General features: G+C 31.8%; 1 protein-coding gene and 1 long non-coding RNA gene across 8 annotated transcripts in view; both read left to right on the plus strand.

Annotated features, from left to right (window-relative positions):
* POSTN (periostin) overlaps positions 1-10,197 on the plus strand; it is a 34,184-nt gene extending 23,987 nt beyond the window's left edge. For 3 of the 7 annotated variants that reach the window (XM_006734018.3, XM_006734019.3, XM_081814843.1), the window contains 6 exons: positions 1,666-1,755; positions 2,484-2,573; positions 3,289-3,366; positions 3,745-3,828; positions 8,359-8,400; positions 9,434-10,197. In XM_006734018.3, coding sequence (XP_006734081.1) covers positions 1,666-1,755; positions 2,484-2,573; positions 3,289-3,366; positions 3,745-3,828; positions 8,359-8,400; positions 9,434-9,471 — 422 coding nt within the window. In that variant the 3' untranslated portion in view covers positions 9,472-10,197. The remainder of the gene's footprint in view (positions 1-1,665; positions 1,756-2,483; positions 2,574-3,288; positions 3,367-3,744; positions 3,829-8,358; positions 8,401-9,433) is intronic. The other 4 variants (XM_031028887.2, XM_006734020.3, XM_006734021.3 and 1 more) reach the window with 3 other exon arrangements.
* The window catches only part of LOC145720622 (uncharacterized), a 324,122-nt gene that overhangs the window by 110,143 nt on the left and 199,634 nt on the right, over positions 1-14,345 (plus strand). The window lies entirely within an intron of this gene.

Genomic DNA, 14,345 nt, shown 5'->3' on the forward strand with positions numbered 1-14,345 from the left:
TTCTTGTTTTCAAAGATTCCTACCTTTTCTTTCAAGCTTCTTCATTCAACCCATTTATCTTCCCAATCTTTGTCAGTGGGAATCAACTGTATTAATCTTTCTTCAATTAGGAACACAGTGAAGCATCAAATCTACCTGGGTTCTGCCTATAAAGGGAACAAGGATGAAAAATGGGGTCATGTCACCTATGTGTTAAAAACTCTTCAGTTCAAAAATTCAGAAGTTTTACTTCTGTGTAACATCTTGAAGGAAACAAATAAATATTGTGGCAGCCATTTACAATTGTCCAGCTTTAAGTTTGCTACTGGTTTTTCCTTCTCATTGAGCTTTTGCGGTCCATTGATGATTCTTGAATTTCCTCTAAGTGTATTAGGCTCCAAAACACAATTTTAAGATATTTCTTATAAAATGTTAACCTTAACCAGATCATAGAATTAAGAATTAATCCACTGAAATTCATTTCAACAAATACTTAATGAGCATCTTACTGTTGTGCTGGGCACTCTCCTAGGTGCAGGGAGTAAATATGAAAAAAAGATTTGATAACAATTCCTGCCTTCATAAAGCATAATGATAGAGGGTGTTTCTGAAATTTCAGTTTAGGCTCTTCCAAAGAAATGTCGATTTGGATATTTTATTAACTCATTTCTTGTTCTTAAACTCTGTAAAGGTATTTTCCTTTTGAAATTTCTAAACCTTAAAAACCGGGCCTTGCATTTGATACTCAATATCCTTGATCCCATAGATCAAATATTATGGTATGAAGCACTCCTTATTTGAAAGAACAATTGTTTTCACTATTTTAGATTGTTTTAGACTAATTCTGGGTAATGGTGTACATTAACAATTTCTGGACAAGCAAATAAATCCTCTCAAAGATAAGCAAATATAGTGATATTCAACTGTTGAAGGGTGTTACAGTATGAGTTAAATGTACTGAACTTTACTTTTCTTCTCTATGAAATAGTCTTGGTTGACTAATGTAGTAATCAGCTTTCTAACATTCAAAATGATTTTCTCTGGGAGTGAAATCATTTTGTAAGTCAAATGCAACACTTGTTTAACTCTTGCATTTGAAGGACTATTTAATTATTAATTAGTAAATTTTTACATCATTTTCATATATAAGGTAAGTACTCAAATCCATTTTCCCATAAAATCTGAAATTCAGTGTCTTTATAGGCATAAAGTTGAGATTTTTTAATGTTCAGTCTTATGCCCATTTGATAGAAAGTGGACAATACTGAGTAATTAAAAATTAAATTAAATTTAATAAGGAAAGAGTAATTGATGATACCAGTATAGTCAAGTAAGATCTACACTAGTTATCATTAGAACAACTCATTTTCGTACATACTGTATGATTCATAAAGTACATAATACCTTGTGTGATCCTACTTTACGACTACAAATAAATGGATGGACTTATGCTAAATGCTAAAACAGATGAAAGTTAATTTTAGCAGCACCCCAATAGACTGAGTCATTTGTTCTTATAAATACTGCCTAATTTATAGACAATGGGAAATGTATAAAACTGATTTCATAAAGCCTGAAACCACTTTGACGTTTGAATAACAACAAATGTTGAAATAAATTTCCTGTTCTGCTGAAGTTAAAGAACTGCTTTAACATGATAATTTGTCTCCTAAAACAATACCTCAGGACCCACAATGACAAAGGTCAAAATTGAAGGTGAACCTGAGTTCAGACTGATTAAAGAAGGTGAAACAGTAACTGAAGTGATCCATGGAGGTGCGTTATATGTATTTCCTAAAGCCTAGTTAGGATCACTGTGATTATTTTGAAACAGTGTTGGTTAAATATATTGAACATCTGATGTTTTCTGTTGGCTTTTGTTTTATATAAATTGTGGGAATATTCATCTCACAGGCTCATCCTGTTAGGTGTTGCGGTTTTTTGTTTTTTTAATTTTTCTTAATTTTTTTCCAGTCAAATAAAATACAATTTACCTTTAGTGAAGTTAGAGTAATTTAACCTACTTGGAATTAATTTACCCATTAAGTCACCAGGTCCAACAAAACCGTCATTACTGTGCATACGCCAGTGATGATTATGAAATAGAATAACAATAATGTCAATACAAACTAATCTATTGGACTTAGAAGAAAAAAATGGCCATTGTGTTAAGATTGACTAATAAATCACTGCTGAGACTGAATATAGGGCTCCCACTCTAATGATGTAGAATTCCCTGGATTCTCACTAAATAAAAAACAAGTATGACAGTAAGACACGGAGAGTTAACTTGCCAGCTGGCTCTCTCCCTCACCCAAGATTCAGGACATAACTCTACCATTTAGACATTTGTTGATCTGACTCTGTTTGAGATACGTCCTCAAAATGATTAGGATTGAATTCTAAGCCGTATTGCTTTGAGAACTATATTTAATCATTAAAATATCTAGCTTATGTATCCATAAAAGGATACATCAAATGCGTTTTTCTCCCTCTACTTTTAGAGCCAATTATTAAAAAATACACCAAAATCATTGATGGAGTGCCTGTGGAAATAACTGAAAAAGAGACAAGGGAAGAACGAATCATTACAGGTAATCTTTGATTCCATATATGGAACTATGCCTGAATTATAAAGGTAAAACCATAGTAAATCTTAAAATAGCTCTCTCTATAAGAATCATGAGAGAAATTGACTAAGTCATTTTCATGGTGGTTACTAAAGTTATCTCTTTTTGGCAGAAATAATATTATTCTTAAATATGCAATCTATGTTTTTCTCTGAATTGGAATTTGTGGACAAATCTATAAGCATGTGTTTTTACTATGCAGATTCATACATGTTATATAATATTTTCACTTAACTATGTATTAATGAGTTAATAAATCCTAGAAGAAAAACCATTCCCTCCTTTGATTTTCTGTTTAGCTTAAGGTCTACACATCTACATACCAAAATATATACAAGTTTGTATAAGACAACTGATCTCTAATTTTAGTAAACCTCTGTGTCAGTCTCCCACCAATGAATTAGTCTAAAATTCCGAATTCAGCTATTTTACAAGTATTTGTTTAAATGAGCAGTCAGCAACTATGGCCTGTACCACCCACTTATGTAAAGTTCTATTGGAACCCAGTGACCATCCCTTCATTTAATGTCTATAACTGTTTTACCCTACAGTGACTATTTGAATCGCTGCAACACAAGTCATATGGCCTATAAAGTCTAAAATACTTACTATCTGGCCCTTTAGAGTGGAAGTTTGCTTACCACAGTTTTAGACCTTTTTAAAAAAAATTTTCTTTCAGGTCCTGAAATAAAATATACTAGGATTTCTACTGGTCGTGGAGAAACAGAAGAAACTCTGAAGAAATTGTTGCAAGAAGGTCAGCATGTCTAGAAACATAAGAATGTGACTTTACCTAAGCTATCTGTTTCAAAGTCTAAAATAGTCTTTGAGGCCTTTTACATATTTTCTACTCTATCTCATTCTTTTGTTCAAATTCCATGCCAACATATGAAAAATGTTCAAAGATAAACAATGAAACTCAAATGACAGTCATGTTGATTGTTTTGTTAATATATTTGTTATATATTGTTCAATAGCTTTAGAAAATTGGCTTATCGAAACAGCACTAAAACTAGAGAAACATCAAGTGTTGGTCTGGAATTCATTGTTAGCCAGATGCCATTATATGTCACATCAAGTGTCCTGTGCTTTTATTACATAAACCAATTTCTGCTATAAACATGTATCCTCTCAGAGGTCACCAAGGTCACCAAATTCATTGAAGGTGGTGATGGTCATTTATTTGAAGATGAAGAAATTAAAAGACTGCTTCAGGGAGGTTAGTAAAAGGGAAACGACTAACCCACTTAACAGGTTCTGGAGACTGAGTTCTTCAACTTTTTAAAGACTGAGCATTCAGGTTTTTCTTTTAGTAGGGTTAGAAAAAGACAACATGGTGTGTTGTCTTAAGAGATTGATTGGTTCAATAGTAGTTTAAGTAATAATAATGAACAAATGATTACTAGTTTAAACAGTCTTTAAAAAGTTCTATGATATAAAACTTGGGGAGCAATGAATATTTTTTTTCTTTGATACAGATAATCAAAGGATATTTTAAGTATCTGACAGGGGAATACTTTTTAAATTTGTAGTTGTTTAAAGAAGCTGAAATTGACATATTATATTAAAAAAATATATTCACTGCCCCCAGAACAATAATAAAAGGCATGTTTATGGATTTTTTAAAGTGCATACATCTAGCAAAAAAAAAAAAATAGTGCATTTAGTAACTTTCTTTTCTAAACTACATTCCTGAGAATGGATATCTGTTTCTTCTAACAGTTTGAGTGATAATCTGTAACTGGAGATGGAAATTATTTTGCATATGAAATTAATCTTTAAAGTATGGAATGTTCTCTGTCTATGACATTAAAAGGACCTACTTTTAAAAGGAAAGGAGAAAAAAAAAGAATTCAAAATCTTACACAAACTCTAAATGATAATTATTTGAAGAAACAGTAAATGCTAATAAAATATAATTTGGGTAATTGGCATTTGAATAAATGAACTTCTAGTTCATTTTACTAACAATAAAAGTATTTAGACGACAACTTGCTTCAGAGAAACAAATATTTAAATTATTCAGAAAAATCAAATATGCTTCCTGAAATATACTATGAGTTGAGAAACACAACTACAGTTTGGCATTTATCCAAAATATCATCCAAGATGGCTTTTCTGCTTAAATTTGTATCCCTCAGTTCAAGAAGATGTAAATTCTCTTGGAACCATACATATTATAGGCAATTGTTTCTTTATTCTTTATTTTAACCTAGGTAAAAATCTCTTTATATAGTGTTGAGACTGTTCAGCAATAGTAAAAATAAATTGAACCAATGATTGAATTTCCCCTCAATAGAAAAATATGTGTCTGAAAAATACAAGATTTCATTTCAAACTGCAGGGAGTGTGCGGCAAAGCCAGAGCCATAAAAGAACCAAGGTTTTCTGTATTATCTCACACAGAATTCACTCATCTACCCACAAATGTTTAACTGTCTGCTACGAAAACAGGGATTTGAGGGAAGAGGGGAAGAGATTATGAAGATTGAATTGAATTCTTTTTTTTTAAGTCCTTACCATAGTAAGCAGCTTTGTAGAATGGCAGTGCTTTCTAGAGAATGAATCATTTAGTAGCTGTACCTGTATATACATTGCTTTACTTTATTTAGGCTTAAACTTCAGGTAAGTATGTTTTCCTCTCCTTTAATAAGCCCTGCTTCACAAGTTGATTATAAACAAGGAACTAAGTACATAACAATAACTTCAGGCAAAAGAAAATATATCTGTTACAAGAATATGATATTCTAATTTTAGTTAATGAAATCTTTCTTTAACTCCTGTTTTCTTTTATCCCAGAGGGTGGATTCCTTTAGTTCCCAATATTTGGTTTCTCTACATGTCTATAAAGCATTAATTTCCACAATGCCACATCCTAAGTTTTTATCAAAACATTTCCAAGGTTTTTTTTCACATAGTAAAGACAATATGAGCAATATAGTTACTAGTATAACTCATATATAGCTAGTATAACTAGTAGAGTTCAGTATAACTACTGAACACTAACTGGACACAGTAGGTTTTTTTCCTAGCCCTGTAAAATCAATGGGCCATCACTGAGTTACAAGTGTCTAGATCCTGAGATACCTATTTACAAAGAAGCTGCTGTGAATAAAGATTACATCATGCAAGACTGGCCTTCCTTCCTTCAGAATATAGATAGTTGATCTCTATCCCAACTACAGTCTTCGTCTCAAAGTTTGGAGTTTTCAATCTAGACTGTTCATAGTGGTACATATAGTACATTCTGATGAATTGAGTGTATTCTTCAATTATTTCAGTCATGACTAGTAACATGGCTAAGTGGTCCTTTCGGTACCAATATTGTGGTTTATCACTGAAGTGCTTCAGAGCCCTTAACTCAAAAAACGTTCTCATGAAATGCATAGAATTTCACGCTTAGGTAAAGTAATTAAGGGAGAATATCCACCTATAGAGAAAGGAACAAAGAAGATGTCATTTTGGATGGTTTTGACAAATCTGCCAATACAAAATGTAAAGCCTGTGTAGAGAATAGGCATCAGCTTGTAGGTCTGGCTTTTGATCTGGGCTCCAACTCAAACTTCTTAAGTAAGTTGATTCTTTTTTTGCTTTGGTTTCTTCTTCTGAAAATGAGGATAATAATGTTACTTACGTCTTAATGAGTTAATGTATGGAAAGCGCTTGGAATAATGCTTGACAAATACAAGCTCCCAGTAATGTTAACTATTATCAGTATCATGGCCAATTATATTTACATAAACTTATTAATATAAACTTAAGAAAGTAGTATTTTACACCTAATTTAAATTTCTGAGAGCCATAGCCATATAAATATGCAAAAGTCTTATAAATAATTGGGCTGAAGCACTTTGCATATTTCATGAAACATGATAGAGAGGGGCATTTGTGTGGGATCATTCATATGACTCGTTTATCTTCCCACGTTTTGCTTCTTGAAGCATGACTTGATACGACTCTCATTCATTTTGAGATAGCAGAGAGCCACTGGGAACAAATCTGACTTTCTGCACTTTATTCAGGCTTTCTTCTAAAGATGTTTTTTTTTTTTGTCACAATTAATACTTCTTATTTTACTAGTACCATAGCAAAATAGTAATAAATTAACAAATTACTTAATTGGGTGTTCATTAATTGGATGCTGACAAGTGTATGAAACAAAATATGAGTGTAAGTGCTTGTTTTGAAATGTAATGTTGTAAATACTTCTGTGACCTTGTTTTAAATTATACAATAACTGTTATTTGGAGTTTAATAAGTCCATTATAAACAATGGTCTTAGTCACTTAAAGATTGAATCCATCTTTTCTTGACTATATTTTATAAGCCATCATTCTGTTACCAAATAAACCTGAAGTTCATGAAAATGTATCAGTTGGAGCATATTCCATAATAACCCTATCTCAAACTTTCCCCTATTATCCAATGTAATGAGGTTTTCTACAGTTCTGTATTATAGTATTAACAAGATATTATAAATGGTTATACATCTTATATTTTGTGGGAAAAAAACATGTTGGAAATGTGCCACATAGAAACAAACTTACTCAAACATTTTAAAAATGTTTCTAGGTGACATACAGCCAATATACTGTTGGTGGTAGTTTCTTGCTTTACTTTTTAACGGAATTTCAGAGAATTGAAAAAATATATATAATAGAAAAATTTTGACCTGATTATTGGGCATAGATAATATATAAAAGCAAGAAGTCAAAATTCAGAGAAAAAAAATTTTTAAAGGTAAGCAGAAAAATGAAGTCACTGTAGGAACCACATTTACTCTTTGATCTTAAGTATCCAATAGCAGAGTGAAAATGTGAATTAGGTCTTGCTGATGAGTTAAAGAAAAACAAGGAATTGGAAAATATTTTGTAACTATAACAACAAAAAACTGCATAGTTATGAAACACTTGAAATTCTTAAATATGAAAGCTTCTATTGTTTTTAACTAGTTAGTATTATAAATGGTCTTGTAAGATTAGAGTTAAATTTGGGAGTATGTTGGCACATATTTCCTGAATTGCATAATATTATATTTCTAGAGTTACTAGGCCAATGCTATTTGTTGTCCTCATGTTCTATAAGGTAATTATGAATTAATTTACAAGGAGAATTTTACAGAGGCAGAAGTCTGATATATCACAAATAGGAATGACTGGAGAAATGACTGGATCTCTCTGAGAAGATACTTCTGCTAAACTTTATATAATGTTAAATATCCCTTCATCATAAAGCAATGCTTTCTTTTTTTTTTTTTAAAGATTTTATTTATTTATTTGAGAGAGAGAGAATGAGAGAGAGCACATGAGAAGGGGGAGGGTCAGAGGGGGAAGCAGACTCCCTGCCGAGCAGGGAGCCCGATGTGGGACTCGATCCAGGGACTCCAGGATCATGACCTGAGCCAAAGGCAGTCGCTTAACCAACTGAGCCACCCAGGCGCCCAAAGCAATGCTTTCTATAAAAAAGGTGAAAACGTCATGTAAGTCACTCACTCTATGCAAAAATGATACATTATATGGGGTTCCAAATGCCATAATGAAACAATGTTTTGCAAATAGTGAGCATTCATTATGATATGTGGAAAACAAATGTCTGTCTCTGGCCAATGAAAAAGTCTCACTGTTCCAAAAGAAAATCTACATGTTTAAGTGAAGCTTATTTTAAAACTTTATACTTTTCTTTACTTACGGTCTCTTGTCTGATGTTAGCCATAATTTCAAGTATTTCTAACTACAACTATTTAATTTTAGACACACCTGTGAGGAAGATACAAGCCAATAAAAGAGTTCAAGGTAAATGTATTGATAATAATATGCATATGGGACACATGTTTTGTTATGTTAAGAGAAATCAAAGAATAGGGTTTTAATATATTTTATTGGACTTTGCTGTCTTTTAGGGAGAAAAGTTAGCAAATTTGAGGCAAATTATTTTGATGATAAAAATCAGAAAATAGATTATTCATTCTCTGCACTGTTAGTAAAATCCAAGGATAACAAATGTTAAAGGAAAGGCAATTATACTCATGTAAACTGCTAGATTTTTGGAAGCACCGAGGTAGACTCAAGTAGAGTTAAGTTGAAAAGAAATCTGTGAATATGAGCCAAGAAAAATTTGGTTGCTACCTGAACTCTCTAAAAATGTTATTATTTGAGATCAGGCTACAGTTTGAAACATAAGTAAATTAAAAACTGTACACATATAGAAAGTTATTAATATAATTTTGTACAAAATTTTGATATAACATGTAGATTATACACATGTATGTATCACTCATGCACTATAATTTTCTTCATAATTATACTTACGTGCATTTTCTAATCTTTCACTTAGGTTACCTTGCATTCTGATACATTACATAATCAAAGATTTCCTGTGTAGAAATTAGAATAAATTACAAGTTTGGAATTTTTAAAATAATTACATATTAATAGTCAAAAAATTGCAAGGCTTATAAATGCATTACAGGCATATCTGATTTTAAGCCAATCCAATATAGACATTTGAAATAAAAAATCAATTGATAGATAATTTCTAACTGAAGATTTTATCAGGGATTTCTTCTAAACATCCTAATCCATCCAGATGTTCAAAAGAACTACAATCCTCGAATTATAAATTACTATTTTCATATACTTTTGATCAAAAGATAACCTTGATTTCATCATCATAAACAGAGGATATGACTGAGAAAACATAATCTAATGTTTATTACAATAAGAAATGATGGTCTTTATAGATACAGTCATGCACAGAATATCACATTATTAAATTCTAAAGTTTCGTCACATTTACAATCTATGTGTTCTCCCTTCTTCCTATCAGGATCTAGAAGACGATCAAGAGAAGGTCGTTCTCAGTGAAAATCCAGTAACCAGACAACAAAGTTTAAACAACCCTAAATGAATAACCTGATCTTAAAGGAAAATTACGAGGGCCACATTGACTTCAGGAAATGAACAACCAGCACAAAAAAGCATTGAACACTTCTGAATACAAATTTCATCTTTTTTTCTCTGAATGAAATTGTGGGGTTAGTCTCCTGTGGGATAGGAATTGAAGGAAATAGAACACCTTACATACAGGTTTTTACATCTTGACATTAAAAATTCTGGCTAACTTTAGAATCCATCAAGGAAAATTCTTGTCAACGTGTTTATTACAACTTAAATTTCACATTCCATTGAGAAGATTGAGCCTTGAATCTAAGAGATAGATAAAATGTATGCAAGCAGGTACCTCTCCATGGGAAGCTAAGTTATAAAAATGGGTGCTCACTATTAAAAAATAACAAAACTTTTACTTCAAAAGGCTTTGCACATTTCTAATACAATGTGGGTTTACCAGTAAATTATGCTATTTCTACAACTAATTTTGTACTCTTGAAATGTTTGTCATATGCTTTTTGCAATACATATTTTTATCTCAAACATTTCAATAAGACATTTTTTTTCAGTTATAAACAGAATTACTTTAAATTGGGTAGTTCAGAAAACTCAAGGTTTAAATTAATAAGTGGTTTGGACTTGGGAACAGGACTTTATACCTCTTTTTTTATAACAAATACTCATTAAAGGGAATTGAATGAATTTAGTGTTTCTTGAATTTTTAAAACTATTATGTTATATAAAGAATCATTACACAATGAAACAATCATTAAGCCTCAACTGAGTGCCTAATATAACCCTAGAACCATGCTAAATTGTGAGGATCCAAAACATGAATCAGACAGTTACTGTTCTCAAAGAGTAAAGAGACAAATCACCAATAATTCACAATGCACCATGAGCTATAGTAGAAGAATAAAAAGTACTACACAAACACCAATACAGCAATCAATTTTTCCTAGGCTTTTGCTAGATATAGGGAAAGCCCCAGAGATGCCCTTAACTAAGAGAAGTAATGTGAGTGTCCATTGTATAGCAAAAGAGGGGAAGAAAAATACTTGTTTGCAGAGAATGGTAAAGAGATCAGTTGATCTAGTCAGATCTCAACAAGTATCATCCTCACTTGGTCTAATTGAAATCAAAGCAATCAGGGAGCAGAATCCATACTGATGAGAAGCTGAGTGGTGACGGTGTAATAAAACTGTACCATGCTTATAAAACTGAGGAAGGCCAAACTGAAGATACCAGTCTGGATCAGAGATGTCCAGCTTGGATTGGAGACTCGGTACTAAAATACCACTAAAGGATCTGGAAATTTTTTTGAGTAGGTGAAAGCATTGGGTCTTTGAGATGCAGTTGGGATGAGGAAGTAAAATAGAAAATTCTGGCAGTGACTCTTACTGAGGAAGTGCTCAATAGTCTTGGTTTTCCAGAATGTTTTCTAGTCTGAAACAGTGGTGAGATTTATGTATAGCATTTAAAGCCCTTGCCAGGAAGCAAAATGCCCTAGCAGCTCAGTACTCATCTAGAGCATTTAGGACTTCAATCTCAACTGGACAGAGTGTGGCCATTATCATCTCAAAGTGATTCAGAGGAGATGGTTATATAAGGTAGTACTGGTAGAATATACTACACCATCATCAACAAAGATGACTATTCCAGACAGCATGTTGTTCATGATCCTCTAGAAGATCCCAAGATAATTACATAGAACAAATAGTAGGTCGTCTTATACATTTAGCCCCCTTCAGGGTTTTCATTTGATGATGAGCCCGGTGTACCTGAGTTGGACTTTGATTATGGTAGTCCGGGACAATAGGAATGAGGTTAAAGTCTTTTTAAAGACTGCTAACTTTAATGAACTGCCTTTTTTTTTTTTTTTAATTGAACCAAAGGAGAAAAAAGAAATCAGTTTTGGTTAGTACACATACAAAAATCTAGCAAAACTCTCTGGTAAAGAACACAGTCTTTCAAATGATACATGTAAATATATTTAAAGATGAAATTTAAAGAATTATTAACAAAAGATAAATAATACAAATTAAAAAAACAAGATTTAAAGTATATGAAAATAAAAAAATAATTTTAAACCCCCAAATAAGAATTTAAAAGTAGATAAATAAATAAATAAATAATATAAATAAATCCTACTCAAACACTTTCTATAAATTGAAGAGGCAGAGTAGTATATGCTTTTACATGCAATATTTAATCCTTTAAAAATTCTGAACTTTTATTATCTCCAGTTTTATAGGAAAAAATGAGGCTCACTTAGTTTATGTAACTTTTTTTGCCTTGTAATCTTAAAACAGGCCATCAATCAACTTACCTCATGTTCATTACTCAACAAGTACAAACTTGGGAATAGCAAACACATTTGTTTTCACAACTGTGCTGACTCTGTACTACCTGATTTCAGCTCTTTCTAATCATCCTCTACCTAAGTGGCATATAGGTTTGAGCACACTGAACTTAAGACTGCAGTTTCAAATAAGCCTTCCTAACAGGCTCCAAGAAACCACCGATCTACTTTCTGTCACTCTAGATAATGGCATTTTCTAGACTTTTATATAAATTGAATCACACGGTGTGCATGGCTCCTTCTTTGGCTTCCCTTTCTTTGGGATTCTATGTAGGAGTGGAATGATAGGACCACACAGAAAGTATATGATTAATGTTTTAGGAAAATGCCCAACAATACTCCAGAGGAGTTCTACTATTTTAAATTCCCACCAGAAGTATATGGGAGTTCCAGTTTCTCTTGCCAACACTTGATATGGACAATCTTTTTAATTTTACCTATTCTATTAGGTGTGTAGTGGTAACTCATTGTAGTTTTAATTTGCATCTCCCTGATGTATGCCTTTCATGTGCTTATTTGACATTTGTATATATTCTGTGAAGTGTCTGTTCAAATCTTCTGCTGATTTTTAATTGGTTTGGTTTTTTATTATTAAGTGTTGAGAGTTCCATATATATATACAGCTTATATAGCTCTACTAGCTATATAAGATGCAAATATTTTCTCCCAGTATGTGGCTTATCTTTTCATTCTCTTAGTAGTGTTTTTGAAGATAACAAAGTTGAAGTTATCTTATTTTTTTCTTCTATGGATTATGCTTTTGGTGTCATATCTAAGAAACCTTTTACTAACCAAAGTTCACAAAAAATTCTAATCTGTTTTCCTTTAGAAGCCCTGTTAGATTTAGGTTTTACACTGAGGTATATAATTCATTTTGAATTAATTTTTGTTAATGGTACAAGGTATGGATCAAAGTTGTTTTCCCCCCATAGATAGCCAATTATGCTAGCACGATTCTCTAAAAAGCCTATTGTCTATTGATACACCTTTACATCTTTGTCAAAATTCTATATATTTATGAATCTATTTCTGTTTCTCTTCTTTCTATTCTGTTCTATTAATCTATTTCTCTCTTGTAATTGAAACACCATACTAACTAGATTAGTGTAGTTTTAAATATGTCATGAAATCAGGTAAGGTTAGTAAATTTTGCTTATCTTTTTTCCAAGTTGATTTGGGTATTTTAAGTTACTTGCATTTACACATGAATTTTTAAATCAGTTTGTCAATTTCTACAAAAAATTAAGGTATCTGCTTAACTTTGAATTGAGATTGTATTGAATATATGGGTCAGTTTGAGGATAACTAAAATATGCAATACTGAGTCTTCAAACCATGAACAAAATACATCTCTCAGTTTATATATCTCTTCCTTAGTGACATTACCAATATTTTGTTATTTTGAGTGTACAGATCTTGCACCTCTTTTGGTAGATTCTCCATAAGTACTTAATAGTTAATTTTTGTGGTTTACCAATGGCATTGATTTTATTTCAATTGCTCATGGTTTATTTTCTGTGTATTGATTTGTATTTAACAACCTTATTAAACTCACTTATTAATTCTAGTAACTTTTTATAGATTACATCATATTTTCTACATTGATAATCATGTTGTGTGCAAATGAAGACAACTTTAATTCTTTTGCAATCTGGATGCCTTTGATGTTTTCTTGTCTAATTTCATTGGTTGATATGGTATAATGTTGAATACAAGTGGTAAAAGTGACCATTCTTTTTCTTCATGATCTTAAAGGGAAAACATTCATCCAGTTTTTTAACCTTAAGTATGATGTTTAATTTGATGTTAGCACCACTGTTTTCTGTTTTCTCATAGACATCCATTACCAGGTTGACAAAAGCACTTTCTATTCCAAATTTGCTGAGAACTTTTTATCAGGAATGAATTTTGGATTTTACCAAATGATTTTTCTGTACCTTTTGATATGATCATGTGGGTTTTCTTTTTTAGTTTGTCAATATGGTAAATTATATGGATTTAATTTTGAATATTAAATCCTCATCCCATTTATTTTATTCATTCTAGGATGAATTCCACGTAGTCATGACATATTCAGTTTGTGAAATTGTGTTAAGCATTTTTACATGTATGTTCATGAAAGATACTTGTCTATCATTTTCTTTTTATAGATTACATCATTTTTCTTTATTTTTTAATTTTTTTATACTTATGTTAATCCCCAAACATTACATCATTAGTTTTAGATGAAGTGTTCCATGATTCATTGTTTGTGCATAACACCCAGTGCTCCATGCAGAATGTGCCCTCCTCAATACCCACCACCAGGCCAACCCATCCGCCCACCCCCCTCCCCTCTAGAACCCTCAGTTTGTTTTTCAGAGTCCATCGTCTCTCATGGTTCATCTACCCCTCCGATTTCCCCCCCTTCATTCTTACCCTCCTGCTACCTTCTTCTTCTTTTTTTTTTTTCTTAACATATATTACATTATTTGTTTCAGAGGTACAG

Source organism: Leptonychotes weddellii, chromosome 3 (genome assembly GCF_054177405.1).
Source record: "Leptonychotes weddellii isolate Sample4059 chromosome 3, ASM5417740v2, whole genome shotgun sequence".
Taxonomy (NCBI): domain Eukaryota; kingdom Metazoa; phylum Chordata; class Mammalia; order Carnivora; family Phocidae; genus Leptonychotes; species Leptonychotes weddellii.